At 42.2% G+C, this 23,084-nt stretch overlaps 1 protein-coding gene across 5 annotated transcripts in view; it reads right to left on the bottom strand.

Moving 5' to 3' along the window:
• Window positions 1-9,609, bottom strand: part of LOC109897950 (centrosome-associated protein 350-like) — a 39,768-nt gene extending 30,159 nt beyond the window's left edge. For all 5 annotated transcript variants that reach the window (XM_020492637.2, XM_031833377.1, XM_020492638.2 and 2 more), the window contains exons 1-7: window positions 9,266-9,609; window positions 3,810-3,853; window positions 3,549-3,663; window positions 3,215-3,386; window positions 2,340-2,917; window positions 2,152-2,238; window positions 363-476 (exon numbers count right to left, since the gene is read on the bottom strand). In XM_020492637.2, the coding sequence (XP_020348226.1) occupies window positions 363-476; window positions 2,152-2,238; window positions 2,340-2,917; window positions 3,215-3,386; window positions 3,549-3,600 (1,003 nt within the window). In that variant the 5' untranslated portion in view covers window positions 3,601-3,663; window positions 3,810-3,853; window positions 9,266-9,609. The remainder of the gene's footprint in view (window positions 1-362; window positions 477-2,151; window positions 2,239-2,339; window positions 2,918-3,214; window positions 3,387-3,548; window positions 3,664-3,809; window positions 3,854-9,265) is intronic.
• Window positions 9,610-23,084: the final 13,475 nt, after the last annotated feature.

Raw genomic sequence — 23,084 nt, 5'->3', positions numbered from 1 at the left:
TACATTCTGGACATTTCTTTGTGGATAAGTGACTTAAATGGTGCCACTGACAAACAGAGGCCTGTTTAAGAGCACACAGTTAAGGCCTTATGTGGTACACGCCTTCCAGATGTATTCACTGTGATACGCCTGCTCAGGTTCAGTGTGCTTGCTGCACAGTAACTAATGAACCAAAACAAATGAGGAGATTCCCCCTGTTTGTGAAAGACCCCTGGGCTTTGTAATGAATTATCACCTACACACACAATATTGGAGAAGCTTCCACATCTTCTATTGAACGCATAGACCCAGGATGAGTAAGCACGAGAGACAAATAAAAAGCGCGATAGAGAGAGACAGGGATAAATGAAAAGAGATCCAACCTAGCTTGGTTTCCGGGTCGGGAACAGAAGCTGATTTATGGATTTTCCTCAAAGGCTTGGACGTCTTTCTTTCCTTAGCCTTCTCTGTGGGTCGCTGCTTGGGCTTGGTGCTCTCTAAGACGGGGAGAAAGGATATGGAAAAATAACAGAACTATCAAATTTCTAAAAAGTTGCTACCTTCCTGAAAGACATCTGAATGCAAAACAAAGCAATTGAATATGAAGCTGGTGGACTGTAACAGTATCAGAGGACAAAGCAGAGAACTTTGGCATGAAAACCTGTGAGGAAGCCCAGGAATCAGCAGAGAGCCAGGGAGGACAAAGAAAATACAAAAATGTTTCTTCAAACAGTCATACAAAATGGTAGGGAAGCGAGCAGTGCTGCGGTTGTGGCAAAATGCCTGGAAAATCTGCTGCAGCAGATCACCATATCCTAAATTTAGAGGACACTCATTTCTTTGGTGGAAATGTTCTCTCTCAAAATCCTTCTTGTCCGAAATAGGACAGTTGCTTTATTTATTGAAGGAAACAGTTGACTGGGATAGGTAAAATAGCTCTTAGTCTTTCTGAAAATACTGGAGTGTATTTTATGCCATCTCATTTCCAGGGCAGTTTGAACGGCAGAGCAGTATTTAAGCACAGGAGCTTGAAATCGGAACAACAACTATATTTATAGCCTAGTATTACAGTTTTCTTCCCAGATCAAACTGGGAGTTTAGGTATTGGGAGTGGCAATAGGTCTGGTCAGCTAATCTGAATGGCCCTGGACAATAATATTTGGCCCACATCTTGGCATTGTAGAGACATTTGTTTTACTTTTTTTTGCCAATTTCTTGCAATTCTACAGATTTCTCCATGGAGCGGAGAGAAAATGTTGCAATTTTAAAGCAAATTTCATGCGATTCCACTTATTCTGCATGGAGCCGAGAAGATTTTGCAGTTTTAAAGTTAATTTCCTGCAATTCTATGCATTTTGCCATGGCTAATGCAGTGTTCTTATGCTCAAACATAAAATAAATGGTCTCGAATTCAGTTCTCAGAATTGTTAGTTCTCAAAGATTATATAGGTCCATCATCTTTTCTACATACTTTATATCCGGTTTTAGTAGTTCAAGTAAAACAAAGCCTTCTTCCATCCCAAAGATTATGTGGCTCGAAAAGAAAAACACTTAAAGACTTTGCAGACTACGATTTTAGCCGTCTTTTGCCACGATTTTGCCGTATCAGACAAAATGTTCATGTTCACGTGGGCAAATCCTTTTGATAAATGCACAAAATCGCCAATCAAAATAAATGTTCTAACACAGCGACCAAGTTATTTTGGGGGAAGCTTTGACCCCTGTATCATAGAAACACGTAATACATGGGAAAATGTGTACAATTGCAGGAAATGAGCATTAAAACTGCTAAAAATCCTCCGCCAACAAAAGGTGTGAACAAGGGATCGCATGGGTTGCGATGTAGGGGTTTGTTATTATGCCAGTAAACGACAATATCCATTCAGACCTGTGCCACCATGAAATTTGTATGATCAGATCTTCTCAAATAGTACTTGAGCACCCCTGGACTATGCTGTCCATCTGATGCCCTTTTCCATTGTAAATCCACTATGACGTCAACAGCCCATTGATTCTATTGAGCGGTGATGAGCTGGCAGTTCATCTCCACAGTCCTTTCAGTCACTCCCCACATCTGTCAATAACACCTGTTAACTGCAAGGGTCATTATGTAAGCATAGCTAATAGCATAGGGTGTGTCCTTTGATTGGTCATCTACCACTCAGTGCTCACCTGACAGCTGGCGAGACAGGTCTCTGTAGATCTCTCGCCACACTTTACCATCAGGAGTGCAGATCTTGGTCTCACTCCTGTTGAAACCTGATAAGAACAAATGACTGTTTGGTTTGAAGGAATGATGTAATCAGATTTTTACATCCAGTGCAATTGGAGACCAACTTTCTCTATCCAGTGGGCTTTACCTTTGTATATAGGTGCCGGAGGTGCGGCTGTCACTTTGCGTATCTTAGCCGTGGGTACGTTGGTGGTCTCCACAGCTCCACTGATGCCCACAGGCTGCTCCAGCAGCCTGTCTCGGTCAGCAACCTCCAGGTGCTCTCTCTGTCTGCGGATCGTCTCCTTCAGCTTCTCCAGCTTGTCGTCAGGCTTCCTCCGCCTCAGGTTCTCCAGCCTCTGGGAGGCCGAACCAGGGCTTGAGGAAACGGTCTCTGCTGGGGGTGGGGCCGGGCCCTCCAGGGTGTGTGCTTTGGGCCTGTGCTCCGGGCCCCCCTCCTTGTTAGCGTCCCTGGCTGTAGCAGCGTGGCCTGGGGGCCGCAGGGCTTCCAGCGTGGGACAGTGGTTGAGGTAGCGCACCACAGTGCTGTCCAGAGCAGACGAGTGTGTGCTGTCCAGGTCTCCGCGAGTCTGCTGGTCTCGCGTGTCGCTCTGGTAGACCAGCTGGCTGAGACAGGAGTCCGGGGGAGGGGGGGTGGCATCCTCCGACTGCAGACTCTGGGCCTCCAGCTGGGAGGAGGTCAGGGGGGGTGTTGGGGTTGCTTCCCTGGGGGGGGGGGGGGGGGGGGGGGGGGGGGGGGTCACTTGAGCATTCAGGCTATTTGAATGGGATGTGTCAAGATCACATGGCTTTGAATGGCAGCCTTATGTGCAAAGACCTACACATGTACATGTGGCTGTAAAAGTAGCGACTTAACGACCATCTCTGACTGCAGGACTTATAGGTTAGGTCAGGGACTAAAAACAACCTTTTGCACTGTATCGTTGCACAATCTCAGCATACATTAGTTAACATGGTAGAAATACACTTAAAATATTTTTACATCTCATTAACAGTGCATACCTATAAGAGGTCAGAGGCTCTTTAAACTCAACACAGTTGTTCCTGTGGACGTTGCTGTCCTGTGTGGTGTTCCTCAGGGGGCTGCGTGAGCTCTTGTCTGGGCTCCGATGACTCCTCCTTCTGGACTTGGAGGTTCCGCCTGCCTGGGAGCAGTCCTCTGTGCGCCGCTCATCTGAGTCAGGAGAGATAGGGTTAGAATTCCTGCAAAGTAACCTTGCAATGCCAAACAACGCAAAGTAATGACGATGCCTGCTGCTAAGTCCAGTTTGAGAACCTTGTTCTGTAAATAGTAACCATGGCTTACAAGGATGAGATATATCACTGTGTACCTCACCTCTGCGGCTCACTTTCCTGGTGGCGCCTCCAGAGCTTTTCTTTGTATCCATGACGGAATCCAGCAGAACTCCAGAGCCAGGAGAAGCCTCCAGGTGGTTCTCAATGTGCTGCAACTGCAAGGAAAACAAAAGCGCCTGACTCAGACAAAGAATGCAGAACAAAAACTCAAATACCACAGCCCATGTGTCATTGCATTAAGTGGTGAGTCTACAAAAATAGAAAAACTGTGAAACAACATTGTTAATATGGGTTTACTTACAGCAGCTTTGGTCTGATTCAGACTTTTCCATGCAGCTGACAGCTCTGAGGAGAGAAAGGCATTAAAGAAAAAAAATCTGCAACACAAAAAGGCAAACAAAGCCTTTGCAGACCCATAGAGACATTCAAGGTAACATTCAAGGTATCCCACATCCTTATTCCTTCAGTGTGACAGACAGAATGTTGCACTGATAGAAGAATGGGCTCCCGAGTGGCGCAGTCGGGTAAGGCACTGCACCGCAGTGCTTGAGGCGTCACTACAGACACCCTGGTTCAAATCCAGGCTGTATTACAACCGGCCGGGATTGGGAGTCCCATAGGGCAGCGCACAATTGGCCCAGCGTCATCCGGGTTTGGCCGGTGTAGGTCAATCATTGTAATAAGATTTTGTTCTTAACTTTACTTGCCTAGTTAAATAAAGGCTCCATCAAAAAAATTGCATCAGACATTAAGAAGCTGTCCTGCCCAGTAGTCTGCACCGGGACAGTCAGGGGTGGCTCATTCCGCTCGGAGCTCCACATCACTCCTGTTCACGTTCAATTAGAAAAGTTTATTTTATAAAAATTGCTAAAGTTCAGTGTGGCTGTACAGTGCCTTTGGGAAAGTATTCAGACCACATTACAGCCTTATCCTAAAAATTACTAAATTAAATACAAATCTGCAATTTACATAAGTATTCAGACCCTTTGCTATGAGACTTGAAATTGAGCTCAGGTGCATCCTGTTCCCATTGATCATCCTTGAGATGCAAACTAAAACTTGGAGTCCACCTGTGGTAAATTCAATTGATTGGCACACACCTGACAATATAAACTTTGTAGAGTTGACAGTGCATGTCAGAGCAAAATTTAAGCCATGAGGTCGAAGGAATTGTCCGTAGAGCTCCGAGACAGGATTATGTCGAGGCACAGATCTGGAGAAGGGGACCAAAAAAAATTCTGCAGCATTGAAGGTCCCCAAGAACACAGTGGCCACCATCATTCTTAAATGGAAGAAGTTTGGAACCACCAAGACTCTTCCTAGAGCTGGCCGCCCGGCCAAACTGAGCAATCGGTGGAGAAGGGTTTTGCTCAGGGGTAACCAAGAACCCAATGGTCACTCTGACAGAGCTCCTCTGTGGAGATGGGAGAATCTTCCAGAAGGACAACCATCTCTGCAGCACTCCACCAATCAGGCCTTTATGGTAGAGTGGCCAGACTGAAGCCACTCCTCAGTAAAAAGCACAACAGCCTGTTTGGAGTTTGCCAAAAGGCACCTAAAGACTCTCAGACCATGAGAGAAAAAAAAAAAAGAGTCTCTGGTCTGATGAAACCAATATTGAACTCTGGCCTGAGCGCCAAGCGTCACAATCTAGAGGAAACTTGGCACCATACCTACGGTGAAGCATGGTGGTGGCAGGATCATGCTGTGGGGGATGTTTTTCAGTGGCAGGGAATGGGAGACTAGTCAGGATTGAGGGGAAAGACGAATGGAGCAAAGTACAGAAAGATCCTTGATGAAAACATGCTCCAGAGTGCTCAGGACCACAGACTGGGGAGAAGGTTCACCTTTCAACAGGCCAACGACCCTAAGCACACAGCCAAGACAAAGCAGAAGTGGCTTTGGGACAAGTCTCAATGTCCTCGAGTGGCCCAGCCAGATCCCAAACTTGAACCCAATCTGAGACCTGAAAATAGCTATGCAGCAACACTCCCCATCCAACCTGACAGAGCTTGAGAGGATCTGCAGAGAACAATGGGAGAAACTCCCCAAGTACAGGTGTGCCAAGCTTGTAGGGTCATATCCAAGACTCAAGGCTGTAATCGCTGCCAAAGGTACTTCAAAAAAGTACTGAGTAAAGGGTCTGAATACTTATGTAAATGTAATAATTTCACATAAAAATAAAAAACATGTTTTTTTTGCTTTGGGTATTGGGTGTAAATTGATGAGGGGGAAAACAATTTAATCAATTTTAGAATAAGGCTGTAACCTAACAAAATCTGTAAAAAGTCAAGAGGTCTGAATACTTTCCGAAGGCACTGTATGTGAGAAATAAGAACCTAATGTCAGCAGCAGTACGTTTATGCTGCCATCTATCCAGGAAAACAGAGTTCAAACCACCTGAGCAGACACACATTGAAGCCAAACACTGCATTAATGCTACTTGCAGGCAGGAAAAGAATCTAAGTGACTGGGACAAGCACCTCTTACCCAGCATCTGCAGAGGTTAAAAAAAGGATTGATTATACATACGTAAGGATGTATGAAGGAAATAAATAACCAATGTATCATTAATGACAGACTGCTGACTCAAGAGCTGTTGCACTTCCATTTAAAGAGCTGTTCTATTTCCATTCCAACCGGTTCTACAGCAAATACCTAACAAGGTTTCCTTATGACGGGACAGGAACATAGGAAAGAAAAATACATGACTTTGGGTGTATTATTTATCACACAACAGGCCCCCTGCTTAAATTAATCAAAATCACAATTGTATGTCACATGCGCCGAATACAACAGGTGTAGCCCTTACTGTGAAATGCTTACTTACAAGCCCTTAACCAACAACGCAGTTCAAGAAATAAAGTAAAAAATAAAATAAAAAGTAACCATTAACAATAACGAGGCTATATACAGGGAGGACCAGTAACGAGTCAATGTGCGGTGGTACAGGTTAGTTGAGGTCATTAGTACATCTAGGTAGGGATAAAGTGACTACGCACAGATAAACAGCGAGTAGCAGCAGAGTTAAAACAAAGGAGGGGGTGTCAATGTAAATAGTACAGGTGGCCGGCCATTTGATTAACTGTTCTGCAGTTTTATGGCTTGGGGGTAGAAGCTGTTAAGGAGCTTTTTGGACCTAGACTTGGCGCTCCGGTACTGCTTGCCATGTGGTAGCAAAGAGAACAGTCTATGACTTGGGTGACTAGTCTGACAATTTTTTGAGCCTTCTTCTGACACCGTATAGTATATAGGTCCTCGATGGCAGGAAGCTTGGCCCCAGTGAAGTACTGGGTCGTACGCACTACCCTCTGTAGCACCCTACAGTCGAATCCCGAACAGTTGCCATACCAGGCGGTGATGTAACCGATCAGGATGCTCTCGATGGTGCAGCTGTAGAACTTTTTGAGGATCAGGGGACCCATGCTAAAACTTTTCAGTCTCCTGAAGGGGAAAAGGTGTTGTCGTGCCCTCTTCACGACTGTCTTGGTGTGCTTGGACCATGTTAGTTTGTTGGTGATGTGGACACCAAGGAACTTGAAGCTCTCGACCCGCTCCACTACAGCCACGTCAATGGGGGCCTGTTCAACCCCCTCTCCTTTGACTTGCTCACGTTGAGGGAGAGGTCGTTGTCCATATCTGACCTCCTCCCTGTAGGCCGTCTCATCGTTGTCAGTGATTAAGCCTAACACTTGTGTCGTCAGCAAACTTGATGATGTTGGAGTCGTGCTTGGCCACGCAGTCGTGGGTGAACAGGGAGTACAGGAGGGGACTAAGCACGCACAACTGAGGGGCCCCAGTGTTGAGGATCAGCATGGCAGATGTTTGCGTACCGTTACCACCTGGGGGCGGCCCGTCAGGAAGTCCAGGATCCAGTTGCAGAGGGAGGTGTTTAGTCCCAGGGCCCTTAGCTTAGTGATAAGCTTTGTGGGCACAATGGTGTTGAACGCTGAGCTGTAGTCAATGAACAGCATTCTCACATAGGGGTTCCTTTTGTCCAGGTGGAAAAGGGCAGTGTGGAATGAGATTGAGATTATGTCAACTGTGGATCTGTTGGGATGGTATGCGAATTGGAGTGGGTCCAGGGTTTCCGGGATGGTGTTGATGTGAGCCACAACCAGCCTCGAAGCACTTCACAGCTACCGATGTGAATGCTACAGGGCGGTAGTTATTGAGGCAGGTTACCTTCGCTTTCTTGGGCACAGGGACTATGGTGGTCTGCTTGAAACATGTAGGTATTACAGACTCGATTTGGGAGAGGTTGAAAATGTCAGTGAAAACACTTGCCAGTTGGTCCGTGCATGATTTGAGTACACGACCTGGTAATCTGTCTGGCCCTGCAGCTTTGTGAATGTTGAATCTGTTTAAAGGTCTTACATCGGCTACGGAGAGCATGACCACACAGTAGTCCGGAACAGCTGGTGCTCTCATGCATGCTGCAGTGTTGCTTGCCACGAAGCAAGCATAAAAGGCATTTAGCTCGTCTGGTAGTCTCGCGTCACTGGGCAGTTTGAGGCAGGTTTTCCCTTTGTAGTCCGTAATAGTTTGCAAGCCCTGTCACATCCGACGAGCGTCAGAGCCGGTGTTCTAGGATTCAATCTTAGTCCTGTATTGACGCTTTGCCTGTGATGGTTCATCTGAGGGCATATCGGGAATTCTGATAAGGTCCATGTATCTAGCTATGCGTTCTTTGAAGAAAAAAAAAACAGGGCCTTCTGGAATCTCATATTTCACACTCCATGCATTCCTCTCATGTCACTGCAGTTTACTCATAATAAACGACATAAATTAGGTTTAATAGGTTCTCTATGTAATAAACAACAGCTCAGGCCGTGGATGACTATTTCAAATTGAATTTTAATATTCAAGATCCAGCCTACAGCCCATCTACTCGCAGCAACCACTTTTGACAGTCTGGCTGAAAACCCATTGACAGCCACAAACTAAGTGTAAAATGACAGCTACAAGCTACAGTTTCAGTGTTATTAACGTTACATTTTAAAATACATTGTCATAAACAGTTACTACTATAAATCTGCCAAATAATTTTCAACAAAAGCAGAACGGCTGAGGTGTGGCTCCCAACCAAGTTAAATCAACTTGGTTAGTTAGCGAGTAGGCGATTAAACCCAACTCCACGATACATTTGGTGAATAATTATTCACAGAAACTGTCGCGTATTACAGTTTGAAGCACAACATCGATCGGCTGCAAATAGTTCTCATTGTCACTGCAAAGGAGAGGTGATCATTTGTAACCAATCTAGAAAAACTTACTATCCCGTTTTTTATTGAATATTAAAAACATACAATATACTTGCAGTGAAGCCGCTGAACAACTACATGACATTATTAGTCATCTAAGTGAATAGTTAGTTAGCCTAGCTAGTTTACTAATTGTAGCTAGCTAACGTAAGTTAACTTTACCTAACTAATTATTTGCCAATCGGGGACTTACATGACATATAGTATAGAACATTTTATATTTAATCATAACTCTTCGGTAACTATGGGGATGCTTGTGCTGTGGGCTATGGGCTTGATAACATCAGCAAGCAAACATCCCCTGTTTCTAGCTGAAAGTGACAGCAGGCTAACACAGTTAGCTAGCTAGCTATCAAACTTTACTAACGCAATGTTTGCTAACAAGTGGCGTAATATTAGTTAACTTTGTAGTTAGAACGCTAACGATAGTTTGGGGCTTCGTTTAGATGTAATTTTGCACAACTTCTAAAATATGCCAATCGTGGCTACATACCGGTCCGGGTGACGCTCCAAACTAGATGTCCATAGCTCGTGATGATGGTAATTTCTTGATGATGGACATAAAATCAGGCAACTTTTCCAAAACCGACCAAGGCCGCTGCTACTGCTACAGTAGCTAGCCTACTGTCAGATTTTTGCCAGCTATTAAGCTAATTAGCTGCCACCTCTTGTCAATGCCACAGGCTTGGAGAGTTTGGTTTTAGCTTCTATCAATAAATAGCTAACCGCCTTCCCGTCTTTTCCTGGTTACAGTGTTGATATTCCCCGACATTTATGAGTTAGTTAGACTGTCCACCATTGACAAAATAACAACAGGAAACTGGTGACGTGTAAACTCGCGGGAGGTGGAAACGTGACTTCACAAAACAAGGCTGGAGCCACAGGTTAAGTTATTCAAATCCTTGCTGGAGCCGTCTTCAGTGGGTGGAGTCCAGAGGGGTTGCGTCACTAGTTACTGCAGACACAAAATATAAATTGGCAATATATATTTTATTTAGCTTTAAATGAAGGTTAGGCATAAGGTTAGCAGTGTGATTAAGGTTAGGGGTAGGTTTAAAATCAGAAATTGTAGAAACAGGCGGAGTTTAGCCATTTTTTAATAATTTTTTTATTATTATTATTTTTATTTATTATTAACAACAAATCAATACATAAAGCACATGAGGGAACACAAGCATCAAGCTAGGGGATACAATATCACATTACAATTACACAAGGACCTTAAGGGACATGCATATACTTACAATTCTAACAGCTTTTTTGTTAGTAGAGCATTTAAACGTCTTAAAATACAGTTCAATTTATTTTTGTAGGGTACGAAAATGTGTTTTTCTGTTTGTAAATTTACTTTTGTGTATACGAAATTACGTAAAAATGTTTCCGCTTATTTCTATTGTATGTCAAGAATCCAAACAGCACATCTCTCCACAATAGTGTAAAATCTTCATAAATGTGTTCAATTATAAACCTACTGATGTCTTGCCACAGTTTTCTTACATGCATACAATGCAAAAAAAGATGCAAAACTGTTTCCGGGTGGTCATTACAAAAGGAGCAATTTGAGTTGATGTTTTCCTTACACTTCTTCATATAGTGGTTGGCAGGATAATATTTATGAATAATTTTAAAGGAAACTTCCTTAATTTTGTTAACAAGTAGGTATGTGTGTGGCAACATCCAAACTTTTTTTCCAACAGATATTATCAATAAATCCATTCCAATAAGGCATGACATAAGATACAACATCCTGCTGAAACAAGGATCGTATCGCTCTGCTCTGTTGTTGAATGGACCAAAAGAGAAACAAATCGTTCCTACTGATGAGTCAACAGGGTCAATAGAAGGTAGGCTCTGAGGGTCAGGTCTTGACATGTTCCTGAATAACATAGCAACACCTGAGGGAATGGCATCTAAAACAATTGCAAAATCTTTAGGTGTTACAGAGTTTAGCCATTTATGAACGTGTGGCTGTGATAACTAGTGACGATTGATGGCCGAGTTCCTTTGCATTCCCAGTCTGGAAACTTCAGAAATGGTCCCCGTTTTTTATTGTTTTATTTTGTATTTTTTTATTCAACCTTTATTTAACTAGGCAAGTCAGTTAAGAACAAATTATTATTTACAATGACGGCCCACAAAAGGCAAAATACCTTATATGGGGATAGGGGCTGGGATTAAAAATAAATTAAATAAAAATATAGGACAAAACACACATTATGACAAGAGAGACAACACAACACTACATAAAGAGAGACCTGAGAGGACAACATAGCATGGCAGCAACACAACATGACAATAACATGGCAGCAACACAACATGGTAGCAGAAAAAAACATGGTACAAACATTGTTGGTCACAAACAACAGCACAAAGGGAAAGAAGGTAGAGACAACAATACATCACGCAAAGCAGCCACAACTGTCAGTAAGAGTGTCCATGATCAAGTATTTGAATTAAGAGATTGAGATAAAACTGTCCAGTTTGAGTGTTTGTTGCAGCTCGTTCCGGTCTCTAGCTGCAGCGAACTGAAAAGGCAAGTGACCCAGGGATGTGTGTGCTTTGGGGACCTTTAACAGAATGTGACTGGCAGAACAGGTGTTGTGTGTGGAGGATGAGGGCTGCAGTAGATATCTCAGATAGGAAGGAGTGAGGCCTAAGAGGGTTTTATGAATAAGCATCAACTAGTGGGTCTTGAGACGGGTATACAGAGATGACCAGTTTACAGAGGAGTATAGAGTGCAGTGATGTGTCCTATAAGGAGCATTGGTGTCAAATCTGATGGCTGAATGGTAAAGAACATCTAGCCACTGGAGAGCACTCTTACCTGCCGATCTATAAATTATGTCTCCATAATCTAGCATGGGTAGGATGGTCATCTGAATCAGGGTATAGTTTGGCAGCTGGGGTGAAAGAGGAACGATTACGATAGAGGAAACCAAGTCTATATTTAACTTTAGCCTGTAGCTTTGATATGTGCTGTGAGAAGGACAGTGTACCGTCTAGCCATACACCCAAGTACTTGACTACCTCAAGCTCTAAACCCTCAGAGGTAGTAATCACAACTGTGTGGAGAGGGGCATTCTTCTTACCAAACCACATGACCTTTGTTTTAGAGGTGTTCAGAACAAGGTTAAGGGTAGAGAAAGCTTGTTGGACACTAAGAAAGCTTTGTTGTAGAGCGTTTAACACAAAATCCGGGGAGGGGCCAGCTGAGTATAAGACTGTATCATCTGCATATAAATGGCAGAGAAAGCTTCCAATTGCCTGGGCTATGTTGTTTATGTAAATTGAGAAGAGCGTGGGGCCTAGGATCGAGGCTTGGGGTACATCCTTGGTGACAGGCAGTGGCTTAGACAGCAGATGTTCTGACTTTATACACTGCACTCTTTGAGAGAGGTAGTTAGCAAACCAGGCCAAAGACCCATCAGAGACACCAAAACTCCTTAACCGGCCCACAGTCAAAAGACCTCAATAGCCACAAGGCTGTTAACAATCCAAGCAGCCATGACTGCAGTTGTTTAATTAACATAGCAGTCAACCTATTTCCTGTAGTCTCAAAATGATTAGGCCTGAAAGTTTTTTTCCTTGTAATAACGTTTACTTTCGATTTCTACCACAAATGGAGCGCACTTTGTTAAAAACATGTATTAAATCATATGAAAATGTAATTCAAATAAGTTGACTCATCCACATAAGTATACAAAATGCACATGCATCGTTCCAAGTTCAGACCATGTTCACATTAAGTATGACCTTCCTATTGGGAAAAATGCATGTGAATGCCCCTCCAACTTGTAATTACAACTAGGAAACTCGGGTATGATCTCTGGACCCCGATCTTTCCCACATGCGGAACTCTGACGTCACGCACCACTGAAAAGGGCAAAAAACAATGCCGCGATTTCAGCTGTTAATGGTGAGAATGATTCTTGCATTTCTTCCGAGCCCCGAGCATGTGAACACTCCAAGTCTTTCCTCCGATGTAGACAAGCAATTCCTCCAATCACTCCTACATGACATAAATGCGGCATCAACTTTGCAACATGGTTTACTTTGTTTGGGTTAATGGCTAGGCTAATGGCTTCTACCTGAACACATGATAATAACCTGCAATTCACAGCTCCCATGTAGATGGTGATAATTAGCATAACTCTCGGTGCTTGGCCCCTCTTTCCCTCAACAAACATTCCTTTCTTCATTGAGCAGTGCTGCTGCATGAGCTAGGCGGTGGAGAACAATTACAGTGCAGGAGGTGATCACTTCCATCAGTGGTTTCATTTATACTTAGCAAAAATGTAAACACAACAATTTCTAACATTTTACTGAGTTACAATTCATATAAGGAAATCAGTCAATTAAAATGAATTCATTAGGCTCTAATGAAGGCCCTAATCTATGGATTTCACATGACTGGGAAGGGGCGCAGCCATAGGTGGGCCTGTGAACTTGGAATGGCATAGACCCACCCATTTGGGAGACATTCCCACCCACTAGGGAGCAGGCCTAGCAAATCAGAATGAGTTTTTCCCCATAAATGGGCTTTATTACAGACAGAAATACTCCTTAGTTTCCTCAGCTGTCCCGGATGTGGAAGCCCTGGGCTGGCGTGGTTACACGTGGTCTGCACTTGTGAGGCCGGTTGGATGCCCTGCCAAATTCTCTAAAACAACCTTGGAGGCTGAAAAGATTTGGCATGGGCCATCAGATCCTAAAAACGTTATTCAGCTGCACCATCAAAAGCATCTTGACTGGCTGCATCCCCGCTTGGTATGGAACTGCTTGGCATCCAACTGCAAGGCGCTACAGAATATAGTGCGTATGTACTGAGCTGAGCTTCATACCATCCAGGACCTCTATACCACCTGCAGTGCTGGAATCCTGAACCAAATATTGTGTGTCATTAATTTATTGTAGCCACAAGACAGTGGTGATATAGCTTATAGCCATTTACAAACCATAGCACCCTATTTCAAGTTTTATTTGTCACATGCTCAAGTTCAGTGAAATGCTTGAAGAAGAAGACAATGCTCTGATCATTGGCTGATCGCCCCCAACCTATAGAAATCCCCACCCAGTTGACTACTTTAAAGAACTCACTGATTTGGACTGGCTTTTTAGCTTGCTCATTAAGAAATGCAAAGAAGCCATGACTGAGAGCTGTTTTGGGGGTGTGGTTTGATGTGTGTGTGATATTGCAAACAGCCACCATACCAACTGTGTGATGCAGCATGACAATGTGAACATGATTGGTCAAGAATCCCAAGCGCAGAGTGTTATGAATTTTCTCATTTCTAGAGTAGTATCACAGATAGAAAATTTTTGGCCCACCTACATTTTAGCTGGCCCTACATTTTAGCTAGTTTTCCGCCAATGCCACTAACTCAGAGCTGACCAAAGTTACCTTGCTAACTCCTCAAACTAAGTACATAGACGAGGGCTCTGGCCCGGAGACATATCTACAAGGCTGTGCCTCTGCAATCTCCAATCTCCGGTCACTCTGAGAAAATAAGGGAAACGGCACACATTTAGAACAGACACACAAACGGCAGAATGGTTAGATACAGTGGTTAGGTACTGACATATATCAGAGAGGAAAAGGCTAAATTTTATCTATATGTAGATCATCTTTGTATATACTAAGATTTCATTTGAAAAATGTCCAACTATAGTAGCTCGCCAATTTTAAAGAAAGAGTTTTAGTACCCTCTGCTGGATGGTCTCCTCGAACATCCATCATCCCACCCACCCACCTTTCCTTTCTTCCAACAAGGAAATTATTAATGTTGTATAGGTAGAACCTTATGCCAGATCAGCAAAAAATGGTGCAGTATTTAGCAATAATAATAAGAGTCTAGTAGCAGCAGTTGTGGTGTGTGTGTGTGTGTGGATGAGTGAATGTCTGTGTGGGTGTGTGCGTGAGTGAGTGCATGTGCGCTAAGGTCTGGAGAGTTAGTGCAGGTGTTCAGTCCACTGCAGGGGTTCAGTCCAGGACTCATAGCTACAGTTGAAGTCAGAAGTTCAATTCTAGGAATTCTAATTGGTCAACCACAGGCTAGGGTTGGGTTATAAAACGACATCCTGTTCTTTGTTCTGTGGAGAGAATCACAGAGGAGAGAATCACTGAGGACAGGGGAGATGGACCATCTACCTTTCAGCATTACATCTATGATTTGTCCTCTTTGAATACACCTATTTACCTCCCCCTTATTTGCCTTGGGGTCTGTGTTATTTAAGAGTAACATCAACTGCTAACACTTGGTGCCGTGACCCGGATTAATTGGTCTTGAAAAACTAAACTGTGTGTTGATACAGGGAAACGAAAGAGAGAGGGCTGAGCGCAACCCTCCAAGGGATTCAATTCTTAATCTCCTGATTGAATGTTAACATATTGCTGGGTGAGTCTAGACCGATGTCATTTAAAAAGAACCAAATTAGATTGAAATTAGTGTATGCAATGACTGATATGTACAGTTGAAGTCGGAAGTTTACATACGCTTAGGTTGGAGTCATTGAAACTCGTTTTTCAACCACTCCACAAATTTCTTGTAAACAAACTATAGTTTTGACAAGTCGGTTAGAACATTTACTTTGTGCATGACACAAGTAATTGTTCCAACAATTGTTTACAGACAGATTATTTCACTTATAATTCACTGTGTCACAATTCCAGTGGGTCAGAAGTTTACATACACTAAGTTGACTGTGCCTTTAAACAGCTTGGAAAATTCCAGAAAATGATGTCATGGCTTTAGAGGCTTCTGATAAGCTAATTGACATCATTTGAGTCAATTGGAGGTGTACCTGTGGATGTATTTCAAGGCCTACCTTCAAACTCAGTGCCTCTTTGCTTGACATCATGGGAAAATCAAAAGAAATCAGCAAGACCTCAGAAAAAAATTGTAGACCTCCACAAGTCTGGTTCATCCTTGGGATTCAACCACAAAGACCAGGGAGGTTTTCCAATGCCTCACAAAGCAGGGCTCCTATTGGTAGATTTTTTTTTTTTTTAATAAACAGACATTGAATATCCCTTTGAGCATGGTGAAGTTATTAATTACACTTTGGATGGTGTATAAATACACTCAGTCACAACAAAGATACAGGCATTGTTACCAACTCTTTTGCCAGAGAGGAAGGACACCGCTCAGGGATTTCACCATGAGGCCAATGGTGACTTTAAAACATTTACAGAGTTTAATGGCTGCGATAGGAGAAAACTGAGGATGTATAAAAACATTGTAGTTACTCCATAATACTAACCTAATTGACAGAGGGAAAAGAAGGAAGCCTGTACAGATTACAAATATTCCAAAACATGCATCCTGTTTGCAACAAGGCATTAAAGTAATACTGCAAAAAATGTGACAAAGCAATTCAGTAAATGTCCTGAATACAAAATGTTATGTTTGGGGCAAATCCAATGCAACACATTACTGAGTAACACTCTCCATATCTTCAAGCATAGTGGTGGCTGCATCATGTTATGGGTATGCTTGCAATTGTTATGGACTGGGGAGTTTTTCAGGATAAAAAGGAAACGGAATGGAGCTAAGCACAGGCAAAATCCTAGATGAAAACCTGGTTCAGTCTGCTTTCCACCATACTCTGGGAGATGAATTCACCTTTCAGCAGGACAATGAACTTAAACAAGGCCAAATCTACACTGGAGTTGCTTACCAAACATTTTCCTGAGTGGCCAAGTTACAATTGATTGGACATTATTTGGAAAGGAACACACCTGTCTACATAAGGTCCCACAGTTGACAGATACCTTATTTACATAAGTATTTAGCTATGAGACTTGAAATTGAGCTCAGGTGCATCCTTTTTAAATTGATCATCCTTAAAGTTTCTACAACTTCATTGGAGTCCACCTGTGGTAAATTCAATCGATTGGACATGAAAAGCACACACCTGTCCATATAAGGTCCCATAGTTGACAGTGCATGTCAGATCAAAAACCAAGCAATGAGGTTGAATGAATTGTACATAGAGCTCCGAGACAGGATTGTGTCGAGGCACAGATCTGGGGAAGGCTCCCAAAACATTTCTGCAGCATTGAAGGACCCCAAGAACACAGTGGCCTCCATCATTCTTAAATGGAAGAAGTTTGGAACCTGCAAGACTCCTCCTAGAGCTGGCCACCTGGCCAAACTGAGCAATCGGGTAAGGGCCTTGGTCAGGGAGGTGACCAAGAACCCGATGGTCACTCTGACAGAGCTCCAGAGTTTCTCTGTGGAGATGGGAGAACCTTCCAGAAGGAGAACCATCTCTGCAGCACTTCACCAATTAGGTCTTTATAGTAGAGTGGTCAGACGGAAGCCCCCCCTCAGTAAAAGGCACATGATAGTCCACTTGGAGTTTGCCAAAAGGAAATTAAAGGACTCTCAGACCATGAGAAAAAATATTCTCTGGTCTGATGAAACCAAGATTGAACTCTTTGGCCTGAATGCCAAGCGCCACGTCTGGAGGAAACCTGGCACCATCCCTACTGTGAAGCATGGTGGTGGCAGCATCAGCACCAGAGATTGGGAGACTAGTCAGGATCGAGGGAAAGATGAACGGAGCAAAGTACAGAGAGATCTTTGATGAAAACCTGCTCCAGAGCACTCAGGACCTCAGACTGTGTCGAAGGTTCACCTTCCAACAGGACACTGATCCCAAGCACTCAGCCAAAACAACGCAGGAGTGGCTTCGGGATAAGTCTCTGAATGTCATTGAGTGGCCCAGCCAGAGTCCAGACTTGAATCTGATCTAACATCTCTGGAGAGACCTGAAAATAGCTCACGATCCAACCTGACAGAACTTGAGAAGATCTGCAGAGAAGAATGGGAGAAACTCCCCAAATACAGGTGTGCCAAGCTTGTAGCGTCATACCCAAGAAGAATTGAGGCTGTAATCGCTGTCAAAGTTGCTTCAAAAAAGTACTGAGTAAATGGTCTGAATACTGATGTAAATGAGATTCTAAAAACCTGATTTTGCTTTGTCATTATGCGGTATTGCGTGTGAAATGATGAGGGTAAAAAAAGCTATTGAATCCATTTTTGAATAAGGCTGTAACGTAACAAATTGGGGAAAAGGTCAAGGGGTATGAATACTTTCCGGATGCACTGTACTCTATTGTCCCGGAAGAGAAATTTGACATGGACAATAGAGAGTGCTGTTGCTTCCTGCACAAATACATAAATACATAGAATCAATTGAGAATTATACCCCATCATGCACCCCCTCCCTATCCACACAAAAAGTTAATACGTTCAGGCGGAAGGTAACCTAGCGGTTAAGAGCGTTGGGAAAATAACTGAAAGGTTGATGGTTCAAATCCCAGAGACAACAGGTAAAAAGATCTGTGAATGTGCCCTTGAGCAAGGCACTTAACCCTAATTGCTCCTGTAAGTCTCTCTAGATAAAAGTGTCTCCTAAAATGGAAACATTTCAGTCAAGGCTGTGACTAGGTGGCAGTTCCACATGATGAACCCCCACAGGCCAGGCTCCAGTCCATTATTGCCGTCGCTATGTCTGCCCTGATGTTAAGCAGTTTTGTTGACAGGGGTAAATGTTAATGTTTATACAGTTTATACAGTTCATCACACAATCTGACGAATCCTTCAATCTCTGCCTTGTAACCGTTAGTGTCAGAGCCTTTGTTTAAGAGCCAGAGGACAGCGATGTTGTCCGGGAACTTAATCACGTAGTTGTTGGGGTGCCTGCCGATGCAGTCATTTGTATACAACATGAGGAGGATAGGGGAACTAGGTGGAAGCAGCATTGGCAGCCATTACAGGTGTGAATAATTTTGAATAAGATGAGTATTGTGGTGGCAGCCTCATGTTATGGATATGACTGTTACCGGCAGGGACTAGGGAAAATGTTATAGGATCAAAATAAATATGAAAGGAGCAAAGGTCAGGTTAAAAGTATTCTGAAAACCTAGCTCTGCGATAGTTTTATTTTTCAGCGGAACAATTACACAAATTGTAAAGCCAAAGTTACTCCAGAATGGCTTTCCAAGAGCTTTTGAGTGTTCCTGAATGGTCTAATAGTCTCAGTCCTGACCTAAATCTGCTTGAAAATCAGTGACAAGCATTGAATACTGTAGTCCATCAATGACTCCCAAACAAAACTTATTGAGCTTTTTTGACAAAACAATGGATATGTTGCCCTAAGAGTTGTGCAAGGTTAATATATTCTTATTCAAAATAATTTACAGCTGTAATGGCTGCCAAAGGTGCTTCCACCAAGTATTAACTCTGGGGTGTGAAGACATAAGCAATGAACACATTTTACATTTCTTATTAATTTAAACACATTTCTATAATTTTTCTTTCTCTTTAAAAAAGAGGAGGAAGTTGTGTAGATATATAGGAAAGAAATCTTATTTTATTCCTTTTTTAAATGATTTTAAGACAGAAAAATGCGAAGACTGTAATTAAAAGGGTTTTTGAACTTTTGCTAGTAACTGTATGAAGGGGCATGCAAATGCAATCTCGTCCCCATGAAGGTCATTATCATAATTTTTTTTAGATCAAAAATTAAATGATCATATCAAAATTCTAAATATTGATATCAATAATAAAAATGTATATCAGAAATTCAAATGATTGATATACATGTTTCTATTATTGATATACAAAATACAATTATTTATTTACAAAATTCAATGAATATATGTTAAAACGTCTTTCCATACCAGTATAGCCTACTGCTAAATGTCTGGTATTATGTGGCATGTGTTAATTTCACTCTTTGATCCCTATGGCATTGGAGTGCAGACTGAGAAAATATAAGAAATTGTTTAAACGTGAGAGAGATTGCTCACAGGGGAGTCATGAATTGAACATATAAGCTAATGACTAAGAATTATGAGCTCCTTTTAAAACCAGAAACAACTGGGTAAAAACAGGTTGAATCACAGTTGTTCATGTCATTTCAACCAACAAAAAAAAAAACATCTATATGATGACGTTGAATCAACATGGAAAACTGATTGGATTTGCAAAAAAGTCATCACCATAAGGGCATTTAATAGTTTTATTTCTATTTTACCTAAATACAATGACATGGTGAATTTTTTTTATCATTTCACGTTGAATTCACGTTAATTGTTAACGCAACCAAATGTAAATCAAAACTAGACGTTGAACTGACGTCTGTGCCCAGTGGGAAGCTTATGTTTTTACCTGCATTTTCTATAGGCTACATACACTCCGTTGCTTGTTCATAGGGAAGATCTAATGCACACAGGACAATTACAAAAAGTGAATTATATTGAATTACAAATCATGTTTAAATACAATAATTAATAACTTGTCCATGGGCACTATTGTATGCCTATTACATTTGGTTATATGAACAATGTGTTGGCAGTAAATTATTCATATTCTTAAATTGCCAAATACACTGACTCTCGCGGTCCCCTTGTGGTGAACAAACCTGAATGACTCCGTGAAACTCAGCAGACAGTCAATCTCTCATACAGTATATCCGCCCGGCTCTGTCTTTCCACCTCCTCTCAATCACAACAAGGAAATTATTCGATGAACATGAACGTTACCAAAGAACACTTTGTTTTTTAAGGAATCGAAGAAAAAATGGAGAGACAGCCATTATCTTTAGGTAAAATTGTATTATAATTGCTTCTTTCAAAACTGTATTTTCAGTTAGAATGAATGGGAAGGCAAATAACCTGTTCGAATGTTGTACTTGTAGCTCTATCGACTGCCAATTTCACAGCTGTTTTTGGAAGTCATAACATATTTTTAGCTTTGTGCATTTTTCCCCATTTGAAAGCATAGGAAATATACGTTTTTGTAATGGAGAGTCTAAACAGACAACTTTTGCGTTGCGTAGACAGTCGGCTACAAGGATGAGTCCAGGCACGTTTTTCATGGATTCATATTTAATTTCTTAGTTTACAATCAAAATGGAATAGCCCTGGCTGTATCACTTCGGTGAGGTTTCAGGACTTGATGTGTTGCCAGAGGGATTCGTGTAATGCTTTTGGTTGGCAGCCACTAAACATTCTAATAACATTGTATGAGGTTTGCATTTGTAAGTCTATGCCGGGGTATGTTGGGACATTTTTGGCCTCTAATGGATTGGACAAACTACATGTCATGCGATGCATCCAGTAAATAACTGCGCCTGATGACGTATTGGCGGCAAGCGCAATATAAACATCTGGGCTACACCTCAATGGATCTGACAAATTGTTGGCTACCCTACCCTCCCATTTGGCATTGTTGACTCCCATTCCCTTCATGGACGTCATCTCACTAGCTTTAGTTTAGATCTATGTAATATGTGTCATATGTTCCATACGGTGTTCTAGCGCGATGAGCCCAGAAGAATGTACCGCACCTAAATAAAATCTCGCAGTTACACAGGACAAACATAGGTACAAGGTAAACATTAAAGAATTGACATTTTAACAAGTATCAATTAAGTGTAGTCGGAGGTACAGTCCGCCCACACTAAACTCAACTAATACCTCACATGAACAAGTGTAAACGGTATGTTAAACAGAAATTGCCCCTAAAAACCATCTTCTCATTTGGAAAACAGCATCGATATCAGTCAGAAAAATTTATTCTACTGTCAATATTTACTACAAATTGTAAATAGGATATTTTGTGAGACTTGTGGTTGTGATTGCAACACAACATAAATTAAGGATGTGTGCCCACAGCTGGCTGCACACAAGTAATCATCAATTTGGAGTGCAGCTGCACATGACCTGATCATGAACTGAACCAAAATATAAACCCAACAATTTCAAAGATTTTACTGAGTTACAGTTCATATAAGAAAATTAGTCTATTGAAATAAACACATTAGGCCCTAATCTATGGATTTCATATGACTGGGAATAGAGATGTGCATCTGTTGGTCACATATACCTTAAAAAAAATTTGGGGTGTGGATCAGAAAACCAGTCAGAGTCTAGTGTATCAGAAAACCAGTCTGTGTCAGTGTGACCACCATTTGCCTCATACAACACAACACATCTCCTTCGCATAGAGTTGAGGAGGCTGTTGATTGTGTCCTGTGGAATGTTGTCCCACTCCTCTTCAATATCTGTGTGAAGTTGCTGGATATTGTTGGGAACTGGAATGCGCTGTCGTACACGTTGATCCAGAGCATCCCAAACATGCTCAGTGGGTGACATGTCTAGTGAGTATGTAGACCATGGAAGAACTGGGACATTTTCAGCCTCCAGGAATTGTGTACAGATCCTTGCGACACATTATCATGCTGAAACATGAGGTGATGACGACAGATGAATGCACGACATTGGGCCTCAGGATCTCGTCACGTTATATCTGTGCATTCAAATCGCCATCGATAAAATGCAATTGTGTTCGTTGTTCGTAGCTTATTCCTGCCCATACCATAACCCACCGTCACAATAGGGCCCTCTGTTCACAACGTTGACATCAGCAAACCGTTCCCCCTTGACACTATACACGCCATAGTCTGTGGTTGTGAGGCCAGTTGGACATCCTGCCAAATTCTCTAAAATTATGTTGGAGATGGCTTATGTTTGTGAAATTAACATTCAACTCTCTGGCAACAGCTCTGGTGGACATTCCTGCCAGCAGCATGCCAATTGCACGCTCCCTCAAAACAAGAGACATCTGTAGAATTGTGTTGTGTTACAAAACTGCACATTTTAGAGTGGTCATTTATTGTCCCCAGCACAAGTTGCACCTGTGTAATGATCAGGCAATTTGAGAGAAATAACCTTAAATAACGTTTTTTGTGCGTATATGGAACATTTCTGGGATCTTTTTATTTTAGCTCATGAAACATGGAATGACCACAGTTATAGGAGGAGACAAAAATCAACATAACCACTCTATATCCCTATTTTTAAAGTTTGAAGTTACGCATCATTACAGATCGGTTTGCTTGTATTTTAGGCAAGGGAGAGAATGGAGGGTAGTTGAGATAAGATTGGACAGTGGAGTAGTCTAAGAATCCTGTCCGAATCCAATGAGCAGTAGTGAGTCACCTGCTTCCATTCACTTCACTTTGCACCTAGTGCTTCAAGTTCTGAAGTCATTATGTAGAAATGGCCTTGTACTAGCTCCACTGTCCAGTCCAGCTTGGGTGCTCTCGAAAGTACAGCCTACTTTAGTAAGGTTCCAAACATGGTCAAGTGCTTACGTAACTGTCTGTGTTTTTAAAGGTACTTTGTTTTGGTCGTGCTTTTCAAAGGACTTCATGTTTCAGTGAGTAGAGTGTTTCATGATGAGTGCATTAACCCAGGCTTTACCGACATTAATTCTATAGTCTTCATATCGAAGGAG

This window comes from Oncorhynchus kisutch, linkage group LG10, assembly GCF_002021735.2.
Source record: "Oncorhynchus kisutch isolate 150728-3 linkage group LG10, Okis_V2, whole genome shotgun sequence".
Lineage (NCBI taxonomy): Eukaryota > Metazoa > Chordata > Actinopteri > Salmoniformes > Salmonidae > Oncorhynchus > Oncorhynchus kisutch.
Note: the sequence above shows the minus strand (reverse complement) of the source record. Positions and strands in the feature narration are given on the sequence as shown.